General features: G+C 41.8%; 1 protein-coding gene across 2 annotated transcripts in view; it reads right to left on the bottom strand.

The window, feature by feature from the left end:
- Positions 1-3,036: 3,036 nt before the first annotated feature.
- The window catches only part of LOC138489128 (contactin-associated protein-like 5), a 1,755,478-nt gene continuing 1,737,940 nt past the window's right edge, over positions 3,037-20,574 (bottom strand). For both annotated transcript variants that reach the window (XM_069616764.1, XM_069616763.1), the window contains exons 22-24: positions 13,414-13,632; positions 6,469-6,540; positions 3,037-4,704 (exon numbers count right to left, since the gene is read on the bottom strand). In XM_069616764.1, coding sequence (XP_069472865.1) covers positions 4,502-4,704; positions 6,469-6,540; positions 13,414-13,632 — 494 coding nt within the window. In that variant the 3' untranslated portion in view covers positions 3,037-4,501. The remainder of the gene's footprint in view (positions 4,705-6,468; positions 6,541-13,413; positions 13,633-20,574) is intronic.

Here is a 20,574-nt window from a genome sequence, read left to right as displayed (position 1 = left end):
GAGAAGTTAACAAAATTAACTTTGTTATTGGGGTGATAAAAGCAATGTAGGTGGGCCGTGCCTACCAGGTGTATGTAGTCCAGCTCCCCTGTTAAAATACCAAGCGAAGCCAGGGTGTTAAACTTGAGCTTGGCGGTGCCGTTACTGTCAGTGTTACCCTGCCGCATGGGGTTTTATTGCCATTGCATCTCTGGGTCCAATGCGCCAGTGCTATTGTTTGTGTTTTTTTTAAGTGGCGCATCATTCCTGCCTCATCACTCTCACCTTGAACCGTGTAGTTATTCCATTTTCATTGTTGATTAAGCAGCCCTAATGATGACTGAACACAGTCTAGCGGTCCAACACCCCGCCTATGTGCAGCCTGCCATTAGGATTCTGTATTGAGTGTTCTCCAGACCCACGCTCTTTCGAGTCCCAACTTACTTAGTCACCTCCTGGGTATACAAACTGCCAAGAGGATCTACAATAATGAACGCTCACTGATAGGTAGGCTGGGCACCAAGTTAATGGTGTGGCACAAGGCACCGAAACTATATTCAGGGAGCAGTGATTAGTCCCTGCACACAAGCTCTCTGCCAATATCGGCTTAGACTTGGGAAGAAAGGGGGCAATCCCGAAAAAATGTCGTGTGTTTCAGTGGTTCACAGCTCTGCCAAACATGTCTATCTCTAGGCTTGAACATTGGGGTTGTGTTCTTGTCCTGTGCGTTTCTGGTGGGAGTCCTACTTGCTGCTCACAGAGTGGCTACACACAAACATTAAACAGTGCTCTATAACATATACAGCCTGGAGTAAACAAACAGATACATTTTGGGTGCAGAATGTCAACGTGTTGTATTGCTTGTACGTTTATAGCAGCTTGCAGCATGGTATGGTCATTTGACTTTATAATGTCTCTTTGAACTGTGTGAAGACATCGACCATGATGAGGAATGCCGTGGTATGCCTCACCTCTATGACAGGGAGCTTGCATCCTGTGAATCTCCAGATGTTTTGGACTATAAATTCCTTGACCACTCAATGTTCTTTAAGCTGGCTAGTGCTGATGGGAGTTGTAGTCCAAAACACCCTGTCCTCTCAAGATGCAAGGATCTAGTCCCAGAATTAAAACTCATCCCACAAGTTATGGGTGTTGGAATATGTCGACAGAACAAGTTGTGGATCAACTGTTCAAGTCTCAGTGAAGCCCTGACATCAGTTACTGAAGGTGCTAGCATAAACATATCTGAACAACCAATGATTACAGAGCCTTGCTGAGGCAAAAATTGTTGCCACTGTTTCAAAAAAATGTATGTCCTCCTGTTAGCCTATCACTAGTATATGTTCAAAGATGATCCAATGTCTCCAAATTAAGTATTTGTGAGAGATGGCAACATCATCTAAAGTTTTTGTGAAGCCTTCCTCTGTCTCTTGTAATGTGTCATCCAACATGCCCGCCACCTGAGCCTTACAGCAGCGTCCTACACTTCTGGCTTATAACACAGTAACGTAACAAGAGTGCCTGACTCGTCAGCTTTAGGGCCTCATGTCGGTCTTAGGGCTCTGCAGGCTCCTTCCTCTGGCCAGAAATATATCTTTGGTTCAAGACCTCCTCGTAGTGAGCACACATGAATCCAATGTGAGATCATGAAGACTTCATTCATGAACTACCACCTATGACCATGTACTCTCAACAGAATCTTTAAAAACATTTCAGAGCAATTGCAACTATATACTTTTTTAAAAAATGTTTCAATTAAGCATTGTTCTCTTTTAGCCATAACCAATACTTTAACAGTGCATTGATAACACAAATAACTTCCTTTTTCAACTCTTTCGTGTCGCCATAGTCTTTAAAAGGTCTCTGCATGCAGCCTTTATTAAGTATATTTAGGTCCACTTGGCAATAAACGGTTGAGAGTATTTCTTGACCTGTGCATGCCCCATTACATGTTTGGCAGTGCCATCACTGATAATAAAGCCAAACTGAAATACCTCTCCTGCGAGTTGCAAATGCAATTCAGCAGTACATTATGGGTTTAGATTACACCCCATTCTGAAGTCCCAAAGGAATTCATTGGGGAATGGCAGCGCTACTGTCAGCAACATTAACGCTATTGTCAGTGGTGGTAATATATCTGATCACAACCAGAAATGTCAATACCCATAATGATGTGGAGAGGTAAAACAGAAAACAGAAATGCCATCTATCTCATCTTCACCAGCACACTTCTCCTACTTCCCTTCTTCTGCCCCTTCACTTTTTAGTTGTTTTGCTGTAATACATTCTTATATAGTAAATTAATACGTGCATCCTTTGACCAATTTGCATCGTCTTTGACTGCATCCTTGAGCAGTCCTTGCATAGTTAAGTTCTCACCTCTAATGAGTAATACAATTATGTCTGAAAGATGTTGACTCATTCCTTTCTATAAAGATCGCGGCTTAGCATTGTGGGAAGGTGGTTTTAGCATATTGCGACTTTTCTTTCTCTTGCATCTCAATCTAGACATCGAATTTCTGAAGCTATTTTTATTTTGATGCAATTATGTATTTATTTTCCCTCGTTCACACACAACCGTGTTATAAATGTACTTGTTCTAACTTTGCTATTACTTGGACCCTATTTTCTCTTTTTGAATGTTTTCATTGGTCCCCTATATTGATATGTTATCATTTTTATTTTAACCCTGAACACATCAACATGTATTATTTAGTATAATGTGATCTTCCCAATTAGATCCCCTGTCGTAGTCCCTGGAAAGGTATCAACATGGCTAGATCAAAGCAGCCACTTAGTGTTTCAAGCTGTACATTGGCACAGTGTAGTTTGTAAATGGTTGCCTGTGAAGACTGTGAGTAATGTGCATGGGTGATGAATGCAACATTAACCACACACAACACTAATAACATCCACGTGTATCTACTGGGAAATTCAAATCAGTAGGAACTTCGTTTACAAACCTGACGGATTCATGTACACATACAATCATTCTCCTGGATTACAGAATATATATATATAAAAAAACAATTATTCTCAAATCCTTTCTGTTAGGAATCTTTGGAAAAAGTTTATTTGTTATAAACTTTGGACGACTCATAGTAATTTCAGACCAGAATTATAATTTTTGTCTCACAAAATGTTCCAGGAATGAAAGACCTATTTGACATCTCAAAAATTAAACATGACATTCAGAAGTCCAAGTTATTCCCTGGAATAATGTCCCAAGAGCAGAAACTGAGGTTTTCTTGAGGATTAGTCACCTCTCATTGCATGGCGAATTTACAGGGCCACTCTATGATTGGAGAAACTTATTTTTCTCATGTACAGCCTTTGATTCCTTTTCCAGGCTGGAGATGAACTGAAGTTTTTGGGGTATACATCAAAGCGTGAGTGATACAAACATAACAACAACTAGATGTTTTGGGTGTTCTTACATCGCCTGGATCCCACTTCCTAAGGGGTGCTAAAATTATACAAGGTGGAAAAATACTATTAGTGCCCAATAGTTTTCCAACATATATTTCAACATAGATATCATTCAGATAAAGTATTTGACATACATATACACATATCTGTATGTACATTTATAAAGATAACAAATATTTCGATAAATATACCTCTGTGTTAAAACTCATTGAAGTTGGGTCTGTTTTATAGGCTTGACAAATGCTTAGTCTTCTGAACAATCCAGTGCTTGATGAACCATGTGATTATGGCAACAAACAATTAGATGTGCATTAACCTTTTGCCTGATGGCCGCTACCTTCCCGGTCCCTCAGTACTGTGTCTTAAAGAATTGTTGTACAGGGAGAGAGGGTAGGGCACACACATTGCAACCTCACTGATAAATAGAACATATACACATCTATACATCCTACAATAATCAAAATATGGCCACTCCAATAGGATGCTTATGTACACAGGGCCTGATTTACAAAGTGTTTTTCAATTGGATTTTCCTATTGAAAACACTTCAGTACATCAGGTCCCTAATGTCCTAAGGCTTTTACAACTGCGAATTGTTGTATCCTCTGCTTGTCTGTTCAGCAATTCTAAATTATTCTTTATCTGTGAAGCTCCCACACATGGTAAAGGTAAACAAGCTTTGTAGAAATAGACAGATTTACACGACAAGTCCATGTCAACTGTTTAAGTTGGATGTGCAACTAACCAGTTTACCTGTGGTATTATTGGATTACTACTTACAGAAGTGCTTTAGGTTGGCTTCTCGGCAGCAAAAGTAATAGCAAAAGTCAGATAGCAAATAAAAAGCAATGTCAGTAGTTACAGAACTTACTAAAGAATACAAATCAAATTCTTCAAATGTAAGTTTAATCTGAATGGAAAATGTTTCCATACATGTGCATGTGCTTGAGTCCATCTAAGAAACGTCTCTCAATGTAATCAGCAACTGAGGGCCTTATGAACCTCTGTAATGTCAGCCCTTCAAGTCTGGCTGTTTGACCGCATTCTTGCCAACAGAGGAATCCTGCAGAGCGCCCTGATGAGCTGGAGTCCATCAGATGAAGTATTCCTTCTCTTTTTTGCACCCGCTCACTGCATGGTGCAGGTCCATTTGGTTTCTAAACGGATGGTCCAGGTGTTCCGGGTACTCTTTGTCCTTTATCTCGCTTTTTCGGCGCGCCTCCTTGTGCTGGTAGAGGAACTTGGCCATGAGTGCCACAATGCACAGGGCGAGGAATATGACGACCGCTATTATACCTGAGAAAGGATAGTCAAATAATGAATATGTGAGTACATTGAGGGTAATCTATATCCACATACTGCAGCTCGACTGCTTATGATATAGATGAAAAGTGGCCAGTATAACCTGAATATTCACAAGGTTCTGGCAATACCAAAGCCATCAAAGGCTATCACTGTACAGAAACAATTGACATAATTCATCAGAGGCTAAACGCAGTTTTTGTTACTAAAGTGGAGTGAGGAAGGTTTCATGTGATTATTTTGGCTGTCAGAATATATCATGTTATAATGGCATTCTTATGCTCCTAATCATTTTGCATTTAGATGTTTACATGCCTACAGTGTTCGTGTTTCAAACATGTAAGCAATGTCGTTTTTGCAAATTGCATGACATTATTACCCCCAGGATTCAACCACACTCTGTTGACTAACCCACATTAGTTTATGCCCGGCCCTTTCATATGTACGTTTATGACACCTCAACATCCTTATTGTCCTCTAAACTTTTTCCCTCCTCTCTTTACCGTGTATGTCTCTGCATCAAGCTTACATCCTGGTAGACGCAAGACCTATATGCTTAATCCCACATAAGATTACCTTTCCCTACATTCAAGGCACTTTTACTCAAACTGCTGATGCTAAGAAGTAAACGATAAAGGCACAACATAGCAAGGGAGTGAAAACTCAGGAGCAGGCGGGTGAAAGACATCTGAGTCAGTTAGGTTTTCAGTGCCTTAGCAACTTCAAGTTTGGATCCCAACCCTATACGTGAAGAATTAGTAAGGTTAGAGATAATGTGACTGTTTGTAATTTCCACCTAAGTATAAGCTGTATGAGTCTTAGTACAGAAAGATCCTTCAGATTGTAGGGGTTCAATCAGAGGGTTTTTAGAAGTTTGTCTTTTATAAAATAGGGGTCACATATACAGTCACGGTTGGGGTCTTTGAACAAATCATAGTTTCTTGAAATCAATTGTGCTTTTCACGTGAAAAACCTTACTTTTTCATGAGTAAAATCTTAGGGAAAAATAAAGCACAGTTTCCAGTAATATATGGCAGAGAATCATTTGCATCTACTTCTAAATGTTAGCAATAATCAGACGCTAAAACGTACTTTTACATTCCCAAGCAGTTTATTTCGACTACAAAGAAAAAAATGCATTCTGGCAAACAAACATAAACATCAGAAACCCTAGATGTTTGAAACATTGACCGTGTTTTTATTCAAGCAATTGAACGAAAATATGTGGAAAACTTGTTTGCTTCCATTACTGTCAAATATTTTAATTGCTGAAAACATATTTAAAGATTCCACATTCCTTTATCAGCAAATATATTGATTTCCTCCCATGCATCATATCATCTTTTTATCAAAAGAGCTATGGAGCGGCAACAAGGGATGGGTTTCTTCTATTTTAGAACAAGATATGAATATTTTGCAAGCCCTACAACCACCCAGTTGAAGGCTCTTTCTTTCTGGGCCGTGTGCTTAATATGATCAAAGGTCATTAACATTCACTGGGCCTAATTTATAAAGCGTTGTTCAATAGTATTGCTCCACCGTGAAGCACTTTGAGTAACACAGTGTACCATGTCTTCTTAACTATTCGGCTTAGTGGCATTTATCGGAAATGGCTACCCAGGATGATCAATTAATTTGTTCATTTCTTAATTTATCAGAGCAACTCCAAATTCACTGAAATCAACTTGGCTTAAAAAAGTGTGACGTGTCACAGAAAGTGCATTCTACTGTTAAACACATTTAAAAGAAGACAGTTACCTCCAATGACAGCAGAATGATTTCTGACCACGTGTGTGTGTTGCTCCTGCTCATCCGCCTTCCCAAAAGGATCTACAGTGCATTGGGGGAGAAGTTAGGTTATTAACCTCCTGTATATGAATAATTGAGGAAACACGTCTACTGTTCCATGTTCACACCTCATTGCCATTCCAAATGTGTTTAATAGACTGCATTTAGTAGAATGTTGTTCTCAAGCATGATTGTGATCAGTATCAATAGATTTTTAGACACATACATTATTCACGTTCCTTGAGTTAAGATGTATCATTCTTTCTGTCCAAACTGCCCACTATAGGAAGACTGGATGGGAACCTAAATGAAGACATCTGCAAGGAAGCTGCTATTCTACATTCTGGAAAACTCAGAGAGAAAGGCAAGGAGTCACTGGAGGAAACAGCCCTATAACTGGTTGAGCTGTCAATACATCCCCGAATAATGATCTGGGAAGATGCACAAGGAGGGCTTGTGAGTGAATGCATGGCACGACGAGTTTACGTAGCGTGGCGCCTAAAGAGTTCATTCTGCAGTGCAAAGTGAGAGTGATGTTGAAGGCAGTGGCCACTGCCAGACTTCCTTGGATATACACAAGACTTGCTGAGCAGGCTGAATCTGGCCTGTCTCCCTTTAAAGAACAAGGGGGTAATTCATTGAAAACATTGGGAACACAGTTTAGTAAATAATACAAAGTGTCCATGTGATTCTAAGATTACCTCACCACAGCAAAATAAATAAATACATACATAGATCATAATATATTGGACACCAAATAGTTTATGAATGCCATAAATGCTGGAACTGTTTGGCCCCAAATAACAACCTCAATCACATATTTAGGTCTTGCTGAAAGGTAGTGAAAGAAAGAGCAGAGTGAACGGAACTGATGATGGGAGATCTGATGCAAGGAAACCTTGGGGTCATGAACCTAAGTCTCTAGGACTGGGATTCACTTTCATCCTGGTCCCCCTTCCTTTATATGTCACGATAAAGAGTCTATATATGGACATTAAACTTTACAATCATGTTTCTTGTAACTTTCTTCCACTTCACACTTTCCTGTTGGTTCCCTTGCATGCAATGTTCAACTTTTTCAAGGCGGGCTGCACAAGTAGAGAGTACAACTAGGCACACATAGTTGTATTATTTAGTTTTACAATCCATTTTGTAAAAGAAAACAATTAAATGATGCCTGCAAATAATGTTATAATAGATTCATATGGAATCTGCCTGCTTTTAAGAGGTGCAAAATAGAGGTGGATTCCAATTGAACCATTCATTTCACTCCTGCATGGACATTGAATGAGAACCTAGCTGGATAGCAAATGCCATCACAAGATCAAAGGAACTTAGCAAACTGGTGCATATGTTCCTCACCTTTTACTTTGTTTTCTTTTTTCTTAATGAACATATGCCATACACATCGACTTCTTTCCTGTTGATGGCTGTGAAACGAATATCCCAGTAAGACATTCTAATAATCTTTGCCATCAAGAGGTTACACTGTCAGAAGTATTTGCCAGCCTTTTCTGGCACGGGGAGCCCACATGGCTGTTCCTGCCCACCTGCCTGGATGCCCATGCTCTGAAAAGCTGCTTCTAACTTGTGCGGACCCATAGACTCGTGATCAATAAAACTGAAAAAGAGATCTTAAGAGAGAACTATTCAATCTATCTTCTAAACACAAGTGTGTACAGACTTAAGAAGCCTAAGATTACATTCCTGACTTCAGAATAAAAGGAACTCAAACTTAACAGAACACGAAAGACATCCGAACAGGAAATAGAAGAGCAAATTATGCATTTACCAGTAAAGAAGCTTCTGTGAGATACAATGGGCCTCATTATGAGTTAGCCAGTCTGGATTTAACGGTGGCGTTAAAACCGTACCGGCACCGTTTTCTGGACCTGTTAAATCGGAGTTATGTGGCCGTGTGGTGTTACACCCTCCAGGTCTGACCTGGCGGGCGTAATGCCAGCGGCTGCACATGGACGTGGAAACACTGGCACAATTACCGCATGGTGCCATTGTTTCCACTGCCCCCATTCCCATGGAGACCTATTGGACTCCACAGGAAAGGGGAGTAACGGAATGCCGGCTCCAGAATTACCGGACCACTGGAGCTGTAATGCCCCGGTGATTCTGGCAAGTCCAGAGCTGATAAATCCCCACGAGTCTGGCGGCAGCCTGCTGGTTTTACCGGCACGGCTACCGCCGGACTTGTAATGAGGCCCAATGTCTCGTCTGCAGATTGCTTTCCTTTGAAGTGCTCAGGCTAAATGCAAGACCTCAGAACGTATGAAATCACACGTTCACAGTGCCAAGGGGCACCGCACATACACATGGTGCATTGGCAGCATGCCAAGCATGCTCACTTTACTGGAAGTGAAAGTGCCCTGTGTGTGTATAAGCGATGTTACCTGCGAAGAGTCTGACTATTCCCCGGATACTTCCCTCACACCACAGATGGACTGTGAACATTCTCAGGCTACTGAAGGCAGGAGGCCAATCAAATACGAATCTGGAAAGGAGATATCATAGCCATAAGAAGCTATGTTACATGTAGATCATTTGTAAACATCATTTAAGGCCTGTCAGCTGACAAGTCCTATAGCTGGTTCACCTGCCTTGTGATCATTATGACCACCAAACATCATTCTTTAGGCTGAGAAATGCAAAGTCACAGTTGAACAAAAGCAAGAACTATTTGCTATGACAAGATCACATTCAAGTCTCAATGTGACTGGTTGTATGGTGCTGGTAAATAGCCGCTCACCAATGCCCTCAGGATTTGCACTATGACAGGCATCTCATAGGAAGAGCTGTACTTTCTACAGGAAGATAGACAACATGGCCAGGTACTCTATCATGGTTCAAATGTTCAAACCTTCCTTCACCAGAGCTAGTGCACAAAGCACTGCCTAGCCACCTATGCTGAAAAGAGGTCCATCTTCTGTTGATCACACCACCTGCTTAAATGCAGTGAACTGCACAAATAAAGCTTGTGCATGTTCTACAGACTTGCACACACTTCCAGCAAATTATTAGAAAGGTCATACTCTTGAAATCACAGGCATTTCAAAGTAAGGCATGAAGCTGAATAATACCTATGCCCGGATGAAAAAGCCTGCATGTCTCGTGACAGTCAGCCTTAACATATTGAGATTCTTAAGCAATCTCTGTGGGTGAAGCTGTTAGATTAGGTGCACCACATCGTCATCCCCTTAAAGTAATGGAACTATGCCAGGAAACAGATTGGAGAGGATGCACACGTATGTGCATGATCTCCTTCTGTGGATCTCTCTGGAGTAAAACTGGAGGTATTTCCTGTTCATATGGGTTGGGATAGGATGTACCTGTGAACATCACATCAGAAGATGCGGCCCACTAGTGACTGTTGCACAGACCACTTGAGCTATACCGACTGCCTACTCCTGAAAGCACCCACCCCCACATTGCTCTCTCTAGAAATATGGGTGGCCTGGACCTAGATACCCCGGGCAACCACCACACCCACAGAGCCTGGGCTTCACTTCACAGCTTAAGAAAGCCCACTCAACATCACTTGTTCACATAGTATATTGCAGCTGTGTACTTTGTCAAGTCCATCACTTTCTTGTCCTCTACCTCTGAATTCAAACCCTGCAACGCAAGTAATCACCCACAGGTCATAAATATAGATATGGAACATCCTTTCCCTCTTTGAACATCTTTGCTGCCCATCCAAATCATTCAGATGGGTGCCTCAGCCTAACAGGGAAGGATCCTTAACGGCCTGTACTTGAAAATCATGGAATGCAAAGGTCTTGCCAACCTTGACATTCTCCTCTCTGAATTATCAAAACAATTCCTGTTCCAAACTGACACTCCCTGGTAGTATGTTATCCAGGAATCCAGGCCATCCCAATACAGCTAAACCTGAGCACCCACTGTAATCTCCTACCAGGAAGACCTGTCTTGGGAGAAGATAATTGTATAAGGTAATTAGTGCAGAAAGCCTCAGAAACACTCAAGCTCTGAAGATGTTCACAGTCTTAAAGGTGTCGATAGGTTGGAAAGGTAGGTAGGAAGGGCCTCATCAGCATAAGGTCCAGATCTGCCACTGTGAATTGCTGTTGCATTGTAGGAGGAGTCTGATGTAGTGTTTTAACAAGAACACCAGCATGTTTAGCAGCCCCATGGTCTGTTGATGCACAGACAGTACCCAGTTCCAATTGGATGAGTTCAACAGCAAATTGTTAAGGTGTGGGAATACCTCTGCACCTTTCATCAATAGTTGTAAGGCCATGACAGCCATCACCATGGTGAAGACCCTCAGTAATGATGCCAGGACAAAGGGCAATGCCCTGAAATTCCACTTCTGTCCGATGGCCACAAACCAAAGGGAACTTCTCTGGTTCGGTAATATAGGTACCGAAATATAAGCACTGAAAGGGCTACATCCAGTCAAACCTGCACAGCATATTCAGACATTGGGGAAACCTCAGCATATTTCAACTTGTCTTTTCTCACATACTTGTTCAGGCTGAACAGGTCAACAATGTGCATTGGATTCTCTGTTTCCCTTATGTTCGATGACAACATATCTCAATTAGATCCCCGTAAGGTGTTCTTCACTGGGTACAATTCATTTAGGCCATTGCTGGGCTATTATCTCTACTTCCAGGGGAAGCTCTGCCTGGTAAATTTGCCTTTGCTGCTGCCATGGACTGTCTGGTGGGAAAGTCAAGAATGTTACTCTGCAATATTTTCCCACAACCTTAAGGAACCACTGTTCCCAAGTAGGCTTCATATGAACTGAGAACACAAAAGCAGGATTCCTGGGGCTTACAGTTCTTGAGAAGCTACACGCTTAGTTCCTGCTTTCCTTTGGCCCCATCCACTCAAAGGCTTCCTCTAAGATTGACTCCTCATCAGAGTACTCCTGTACCCCTACCTTGTCTTTGCAGGGCACAGAATTGTTGGCTGTCTGGGGCATTTGCGTTATGTGTCACCCACATAGGGGATAGGGGAAGAGTATCCACCATTTGAAGAAGCAATCCTGATTGTTTGGTTTATAAAATGTGCACATTTACACTCCTTTTAAAATTATTCTCGACGTCTAACTATACCCTGATAAACAAAAGGAGTGCATGATTTGCCCACAGGGGCAAAGGAGAGGACCGGTGCTTCCAACAAATCCCTACCAGGGCAGTGGGCAACCACACCAGGGTTGTCAATTAATATACACAGCACTAATCAAGTTACAAATAAAAGTAAAACGAATATGAACGTGTGTGTTAATCAGAGCACCACACCTCAAAGCATGTAGCAAAATCCCATAACCTGTGGCATTGGCATTTGAAATGTTGAGCTTTGGCCCGGTGGCAGCACTCCTGTGTGGCATGCTCTATGTATTAGAGAGGCACAGACTTGCACTGCTTTTGTTTTGGATGGCACCACCTTGCACCTTGATGGCAAGATTGGTAATTTCACAAGGTTCCACACTATAGGCTGGATGCTTCAAAGGTAGGTTATCGTCAGTGGATATATTATCAATGGGATCTCATAAGATTGCAGTGAAAGGTGAATTGTAATTTCTTTAATTGTCTTGAATGTTTATCTAACTCCTTTGTAATTTTGTTAGGCACCCAGAACGTTCATTGTTAGAATGCTTTGCATTGCACAAATCGTATTAAACAAATAGATAAATAAACCAATATATGTGACACCCTCACATTTTCTAACTGGAACCTTCAACTTTCAATTTTCTTTCCATGATTCTATGAGTTTGTCTAGGATTGCTATAGCCTACTGTATTTAAATTCTCTGAACTGCGTTTGTATACAGTTAGTGGTGGGTACAGCTTACTCCATCCACTAATACAAATATATATTTATATCGCCAAACTATATCGAATAAAGAGTGAAGAAAGTTGAAACATACATTTTGAAGAGATTCTCCTAGTTTCAGTTACTCTTCACTAGCAACCTCCTAAATATCAAATCCATTACACACTGTGTTGCACTTACCCTGTGCCAACTGAGTAATATTAATTTTAGTAGTCCTAAAATAGTTTCTGCATTACTTATAATTCCATTCACAGCTTGTATTTGAGCCTGTGCCAATTTATTATAGAAATATAATCTGATCTGGCTGGCCGGATCGGGTGCTAATGGCCCCGGGATCAAGTTATAGGCCTTAGCACAGCAAGGGCCTTAACAATGGACCCAATGCTATTTTCACCCAACCAGCGGGCCGGGGTGGTGAAAGCAATGTAAATTTGAATGAACGGGACATGCTCCTTCTGGCCGCCTACATTCCACTTTTACACTTACATGTAAGCGTTGAGGCTCAACCAGCCACTCCTCTCCTGCCTGTGGGCAAACATAGAAATGAAAGAGGGGCCCACACTTGGAGCCTCACTTTCATTTTCATTGTGGCCATGTTGGGTGAGTATTTGTCTGAAACAACGGTTCACCCCCTTGCAACATATTTTTTCAATCAACTACATTGCTTCTAGTACCCCGGGTCATTAATGCATGGTGCTAGTAGCAATAATAACCGACTCCCAAGGTTTGTAGTGGGTGGTACTGTCCCAGGGACCATAGTTATAGGCCCTGGGCTATTACCACTCTACGCTAAGGCTTCTAATATGATAACACTCTAAGGAAAGCTTGGTCCTGTGATCTACAACCACCCACATTGTCATTTGTCATAATGAGATGACAGAATTCCATGGCTTGGCAGCAAATGGGGGTGGTGGCTAACAATGCGACTTTGAAGCACCTACAATAAGACAATGCAACGGATATGTAATACCCATACATCATAAATTGGACATGATCTTGTGGTCAATGCATTAAATTGGAATGCTTGAGAAAAATACCATCACCCATCTTTTAAGTTAGGTCATATTTCAAAAGTATAACATGTTTGAATGTTGCTTACCAGATGAGGAATATGTGGTGGTGGCTGTTTCAAGAAGGGCATCAGAGACTGATCCACAGCTACATTCAGAGAGAGTTCCTTTCACTGTCACTGGTGCTAAGCTAGGATGCCTTAAGACAGCTTTTAGCAGGGCTTGTTGGTTATAGAGGACAGATGACAGACACCCCACGAATCCATGCTTATTTGCTTTCAAAATCTCTGAGTCGAGCCCAGAATAATCTGCCAAAAAAAACAATACATTACTTTGAACTCAAGGAATAGAATTTCAGTACACATTGAGTATTATAAAAGACATAAGGCAATGTCAATCAGTTTGCAAAATGCTGTCAGTGATCATCGGTTTCCAACTCTTGCTTTGAAATTGCAATGTCGCTTTATAAGCAGGTGCACAGTCAATACATTCATGAATGCATAATTACTATGCAACTAATGTGTTAGAACCATGCACTTATGAAAAATGAATTAAACAAAGTTGTAGCAATACTTTATTAATTCATAATTAATTACTGAGTATTGTGTAACAAAAACATAACTACTGGCTCTCCGGCTGACCTACACAGCAGAGTGGTTTACCCTTGTCAAAGAGGGAATTCCTCGTGGATGTAGTCACTTTTAAAGCTTGCATTTTCCCAACTATGAAACACACCAGTGACACACATACTTTGCTACACAATTCTATACATAATAGCCAAGTAAAGGGGATCATTTGAGTGCTCAACTATTTGGCCTTGATGCAACCATAAGGGTTTCCCACTATAACACTAGCAAATCAGTGCTGAATTACTCATTCTGTACATAATGATCCTAGAGGCAGTGTGTATGTGTACATTACACCATAATTACTAAACAGGTATTCATTACCAAACTGTGTTCAAATGTGTGTTGCATAGACAGAGAGCCTTGATGACTATTCAGTACTCATTACTGCAGATTATGGACCAGGGCCAAGTGGGTGTGTTTGATGCTCCTTGATCTCTTGGTGGCTTTCGATTCCATCAACAACACTATTTCACTCCAGCTGGTCATGGTGGTCGCTCGAGTATTAACCAATTTGGCCAAATGGATTGACTCTTTTCATGTCAACAGAATTGAATTTGTCACCATGAACAATCATACGTCTCAGGCTGAACTAGTGGACTGTGGTGTGCCCCAGGGATCCTGCATCTCTCCCATCCTGCTTCTCATCCATCTAAAGCCACTTCATGGGGTCTTGTTTCAGAACTATGCGGATGAAATCCAGCTAGTATTTCAGCTCAGCCCAGATCCAGCTATAAATATGCAACATATCCAGAAAGTGTATGCCATCACTGAACGCTAGATGTCAGAGAACTAGTTGGCAATATAAGTGGCAGAGAACTAAGAGAACTAAGTGGCAATCTTCTACACCGATGAGTTAAAAGATTAAACAGTGCACATATATCTCACTATCTGTATTGACGTCAGAACCTTTCTTCTCTCACTTGGTCATCCTCATGCCTACTCCTTTGAACAGGCATTCTCAAACTTTAAACTAGGTCACCAATCCGTCTTTGAACACTACAATCCATTCTGTGTCTTCATTCCCTCCGGCCTTCAACTCCAACACAGTATTTCCCCCCAATATATCACTTCAAGATGGAAATGCAGCAACAACTTTGCCGATAATATAAGGACCATATCTCTCATTTCCCTGTGTGTACAAGTTTGATATCGTCTTCTTCACAATGGCCACTGCCACATTCACCTATTTGACTAATCCCACATCCACAATTTGCATTTACCCACATAATCTCTAATCCACTCTTGAAACCATACTGACTCTTTTTCACCCTCATGCTATTTCCTCTTCCTTTTCTTCTAAGGACTTTCACCACAATCCTCTGTTTACCCTTGATTATTTCTCCCATCCATCCACCCACCATTCCCACTAATTCATAACTACACTTGTTCATTCCAACTTCCTCTCCTGAACTGAAAGCACTTGCTTATTCTCTTCTACTCTCTCTTTCACCTCTCTTTGATGGGGATAGTTCAACCATTTTAATGTGAGACTATAGCCAACCCTTGGATGAAACCAACAAAAGGGCTTTGCCTATTTCTTTCTGTCCGCTAAATTATTCACATAAACCTGGCGAGACATATGTTCAGCGGGATATCCTCATACTTGGTGTTAGGAAAGATTTCTCTTTTTGAAACTTTTCTTCTGGAATGCCCATGGACCCCAATAATGTTGCTCTGTTTTTTAACCTGTTATAAATTTTTGAAAGGAAGTAAATGTTCCGGCTTCACATTCCTTGCCTTTTGCTAAGTTTCCCTTTCTAATTCTTGTACTTTTGAATATTGCACACAGTTCCTTACAGTGCAATTTGGACACATTTGTATTACCTTTGCTTTTTACACTTAGGAATTGTGCTTACTTTTATATGTGCAAAGAGACTATTTGATAGCAGCAGATACATTTGTATCATGTTTGCTTTATGTTTAGTGTGTACATTCATGTTTACTAAATATGGCTTGTGTGTGTGTGTGGTCCAGGAAGGGGGTGGGACTGTCTAGCCCACTCCACATCTGTAGTTCCAGAAATTCTAGCAGTCGGGCAAATGTGAAACCAGTAGCTGTCCCTAATTGGAAAACTACTGTCTGTTTAAGTGGTGCAGATGCTTACCATTGGTGGGCTTGGACTTGCATCCAGCTCGGATTTTGTATACGAAGAGTATCTCTGCAGCCATTTCTTCAGCTCATCGCTGGAGTCAGGAATTCCTAGAAGAGCAGCCTGCTGAATATCCGGAAATTACTCCTGAAGTGGCCCAGCATCCCTTCCAGTAGTCAGCCCGCTGAATTCAGCCTCCTCTGCTTGATCTCTGAAGACCCAGAGTAGTGCTTCAGCCCTTGGAATAGTGAGACCAACTAATCTTGATGCCTTCTCGAGGATCCTGCCCCTCTGATTCTTCGCCAGTGTCCCCGAACTGCCGGTGGGCTGACAAGCCCTCTCATGGGCTACCTCACCAGAAGCATCACCATTTTATGTTCAAGCTACAACTTTGGTGGTAACCAGCTTGTGCCACGATTCACACTCTCCCTGAATGTCAGCATCCCTGGATCAAGGGATCCTGTCCTGGAACAGCTTCTGTGATCACAACTGGGAGGACATGTGTCATCTTTAGAGTGCAGAGACTGTCACTGAAACTCACCTTTCTCCAACCTATGAAATGTCATGAGGAGGCTAGCATTGATGTGTCCAGCATTTCTTTATCAACAGGGTTTGGATCTTTCAGCTGCCCCCACTCGGAAGTACCCGCAGCTCATTGGCACCTCTCACCAGAACCAATGGCAGAAGAACGAGTCCCTAGAAACTCTCAGATGATTCACAAAGTCATCTGGAAAAATTGAAGTCAGGGGGGTAAGTATATCGGGCCCCCTCTCCTCTATAGGGTAACCCTGGGAATAAGTCCTTTTGTCTGCTACATTCCATTCCACTCACCTTTTGGTCCCCAAACCTGGTTTGAGTACCTGAAATAGAAGGAATCATTTGCTTACATTTAGTAGCATTGTTGAAGGACTTCTTTGAACTATCACCATATCATCTACAGTCTACCCCACTCTTTTCCCATTTCCCTTATATCACTCTTTCTCTGTGAGAAACTGACCTCTATTAAAATGCCTACTCCTCATTTTCCAATTGAAGCAGGGACCTGCTCCCACTTACCTATCAGACACTATCTCTTGCTACTCCTTCCAGTAATCTCACCTCTAGTGCCCTCCATAATATTAGTGTTTTCTGACGACCAGGACACATCCTGTCTGTTTCTCTTCCATTTCCTCCTTGCCCCGCAACACATAAACTCACAATCTCCTCATGTTCAAAACAGAACAACGATCCTCTCCTTGATATTCTCACTTAAATGAGACCTCATGGACCATGACAAAGAACCATCAACCTACCACTGCATTTCCACACCTCCCTCGCTTCCCAGCACCCTCCTCCTCTGTGCATAGTAACCAATACAATCACAGTGCACACTTGTGCCTTGTCTATTGTGCGTTTTATCGATCCGCTGGTCTCTCTGTCATTTAATTCCATCCAATCTAACCAATCTGTTTGTTCACACCACCCCTCCCGCTAGTGTATGCACTTGCTGCACGATTGATTCAATTAACATATATTTTGTAAGTTTTTCTGGTCATACCAGATTGTTCCTTCAATATATATATATATATATATATATTCAAAATACAAATAATGACCAAACCAAATAATGTTTTGCTGCATAGTTCCTCAGCCTGTTGCTGGATAAAAGATCTATAGGACAACACTGCTGTCCTCATTATTATCCAAAAGTAAAGTCTATGATACATACATATCATTTCTTCACTCTCAAGAACCTAAGAATTAACACATACGATTCCTTTGGATGTGTTTATAATGAACACATGATGGCACAACAAAAACTAAAGCTACTCACAAGAAAAAGCTCAAAAAACCTAAATCCTCCCAGTAATCTATAGAAATCTCAGAGGGAACATGCATTCTGGGGCAGTCAAAAAGGCCTTTCAATTAACTCATGCATTCTCAGAAAAAAAATCATAAACTATAAAATCTGTCTTAAAATTATATTGTTCTGAACAGGAAGCAATGTCTTCTCTCTCTTTTATTTTTAATTTATTTGCATTTATAAAGCACACAAAACGCCCCTGAGGCATTGTAGCACTGTTACAGCGAGCTTGAACTTAACATAGGTAAGATGAAACATAGTCGGTTGCAGTAGTACAACAAGATTACATACTTTGAGTGCAGTATTAAAAAGACAGGAATGACAGTGGGTCAAATATTATGCTTTGCTATGGTTAAAGTGCATTGCATAATTAGGCAGGCTGGTTTTAAACATTAGCGGGACAACAAGGTTTTTAGGTTTTTGCGGAAGGTGGTGAATGATTTTTATTTCCTGAGTGAGGTTGGCAGGGCATTCAAATTTTTGGGTGCGAGGTGTTGGAAGCTAGACCCTCTGGCTTTAGTTCTTTTGTAAGTAGGTATATAGATCTGACTGGCGCAGTGGGCTCTGGTGGGTCTGTTAGAGGAATTGAGGGTGATTCGTTCCAAGAGGTAGGGTGGGGCATCTGATGAAAGGCATTTGTGTGTGATGGCCATGGCTTTAAAGACTATACGTTCCTTTACCGGTAGCCAGTGGGCCTCTTTCCTTGCCTGAGAGATGTGTTCCCTTTTGGGATTAGTCAGCGCTGCCCGGAGCGCGTTGTTTTGCCTGATTTGGAGTTTGTTTAGATTGTTGACAGAGGTGCCTGGCAATAGGGCATTCATTACAGTAGTCCAATGTAGTACCTACTGTGGCTTGGCGATGGATAGGCAGTTTTTGGTGGAGAGAAAGGGCCTGACTGTGTCGATCACCTTGGTGGTGAGCGCTGCAGAGGAGGCTATGGCGTTGACCTGGCGGAACATGGATAATGAGGCATCTAGGTGGACACCTAAGGTTTTGACAATCTTGGAAACTGTGATGATGGAATTATCGATGTTGAAGGTTTTATATTGCGGGGAGAGTTTGTTGAGTGTTTCGCTAGTACCTACTATGAGGATCTCAGTTTTGTCCCTGTTTAGGCAGAGGCCGTTGGCAGCCATCCAGGTTTGGATGGCTGTGTAGATTTTGGTTAGGGTTATTGCATCTTCTTCATAGGTCCCAGTTAGTGGGAGTAGTACCTGCGTGTTATCAGCGTAGTTGGTGTACACTATGTTGCGAACGTCGAGATCATTGAAGAGTGGAAGGATGAATATATTGTAGAGTGTGGGGGTGGTGCAGGAGCCCTGAGGAACGCGGCAGTGGATGATAGCAGGGGATGCAGAGGCTGTGTCTGAGAAGACCTTCATGAGTCTTCCATTTAGAAAGCAGGCCACCCAGGCGATGGCTTCTGGGGAGAAATGAGCTTAATTTTTTAGGTGCATGCCTAAGATATCATGGTTGACAAGGTCAAAGGTGGCGGACAGATCCAGTAGGAGAAGAAGTGCCGGTTTGCCTTTGTACATGATGTCCCCAAGTTGTATTTTTAAGTCGAGTAGGGCTGACTCTGTCCCATGACCTGGTCGGAAGCCTGACTGTCTTTTGCCTAAGATGTGGTTAGTTTCTGGATATTCCTGGATTTGCGTGTAGGCAACTTTGTCCAGGATCTTGAGCAAGAAAAGCACGGTGGTGATGGGCCTATAGTTATTAGCAATTTCTGGGTTGAGAGTAGATTTTTTAGAAGTGGGTGTACCCATGCTTCTTTTAGACTGTTTGGAACTGTGTTGGCGTTAAAGGAGGCGTTGATGAAGGATTTGAGAAATGGGGCGAGTGTTTCAGTGCAGTCTTTAATGAGACTGGCTTAGCAGGTGTGTCCTTTGCATTTGGATGGTTTAATCTTTATCATTATCTCACTTACTTCCTGTTCTGTTACTTACCTGAAATGGAAAGGGGTTATGGGGGCTTTGGCGGACGGGGACACTGGCCTGGAGGTGGGCAAGTGGTCAGTGCTGGTGGTAGATTTAATGTGCTGTGACATATTCTTGTGGTGCTCCTTAATTTTGTCTTGTAGGAGTTTTTATTCAATAGTGCATATTGTATAGAGTTACACCAGGTTTGGTCTTTAACAATATCTTGTGATTTGGTAGCTGGTGTGGTAAGTTCTTTGAAAATGGCGAAGAGTCTTTGGATTCAGAGCTTGCATTCGTAATTCTATCATTGTAGGATGCTGACTTGGCTGTAATTATAGCCTTTTTGTATTGAGAGGTGATTTATTTGTAGGAGGATAGGGTGACCAGGGAGGGTAGTTTTTGCCAGGTGTTCAACTCTTTTCTTTTCTGAGAGCGGAGCTCTTTTAGTTCTGAGGAGAACCAGGTGTTTGAATGTTTCACTGTTTTAGCTTTTTTGTTCTGTAGAGGGGCAATGATATCTATAGCAATGCTTATGGTGTGCTTGTAAATATCTGCTAGCACTGATTGGTCGGAAGACTTGAGATCTGTTGTGAGGGTGCTGAGGTGTGGTATGATCTTATCTTTGGTAAGATTTTTGGCGCATCTTGCCAAGGCTGGGGGAATAGGGGTAGGTTTTTTGGTCTTAGAGGCGGCGGGATGAGGAAGTGAATGATGTGGTGGTCTGACCAGGGAGTGGGGGTGATGGAGCTAATGTCAACCTGACAGTT

Source organism: Ambystoma mexicanum, chromosome 9 (genome assembly GCF_040938575.1).
Source record: "Ambystoma mexicanum isolate Mex_15411 chromosome 9, UKY_AmexF1_1, whole genome shotgun sequence".
Classification (NCBI taxonomy): Eukaryota; Metazoa; Chordata; class Amphibia; order Caudata; family Ambystomatidae; genus Ambystoma; species Ambystoma mexicanum.
This window is presented reverse-complemented; position numbering and strand designations above follow the sequence as displayed.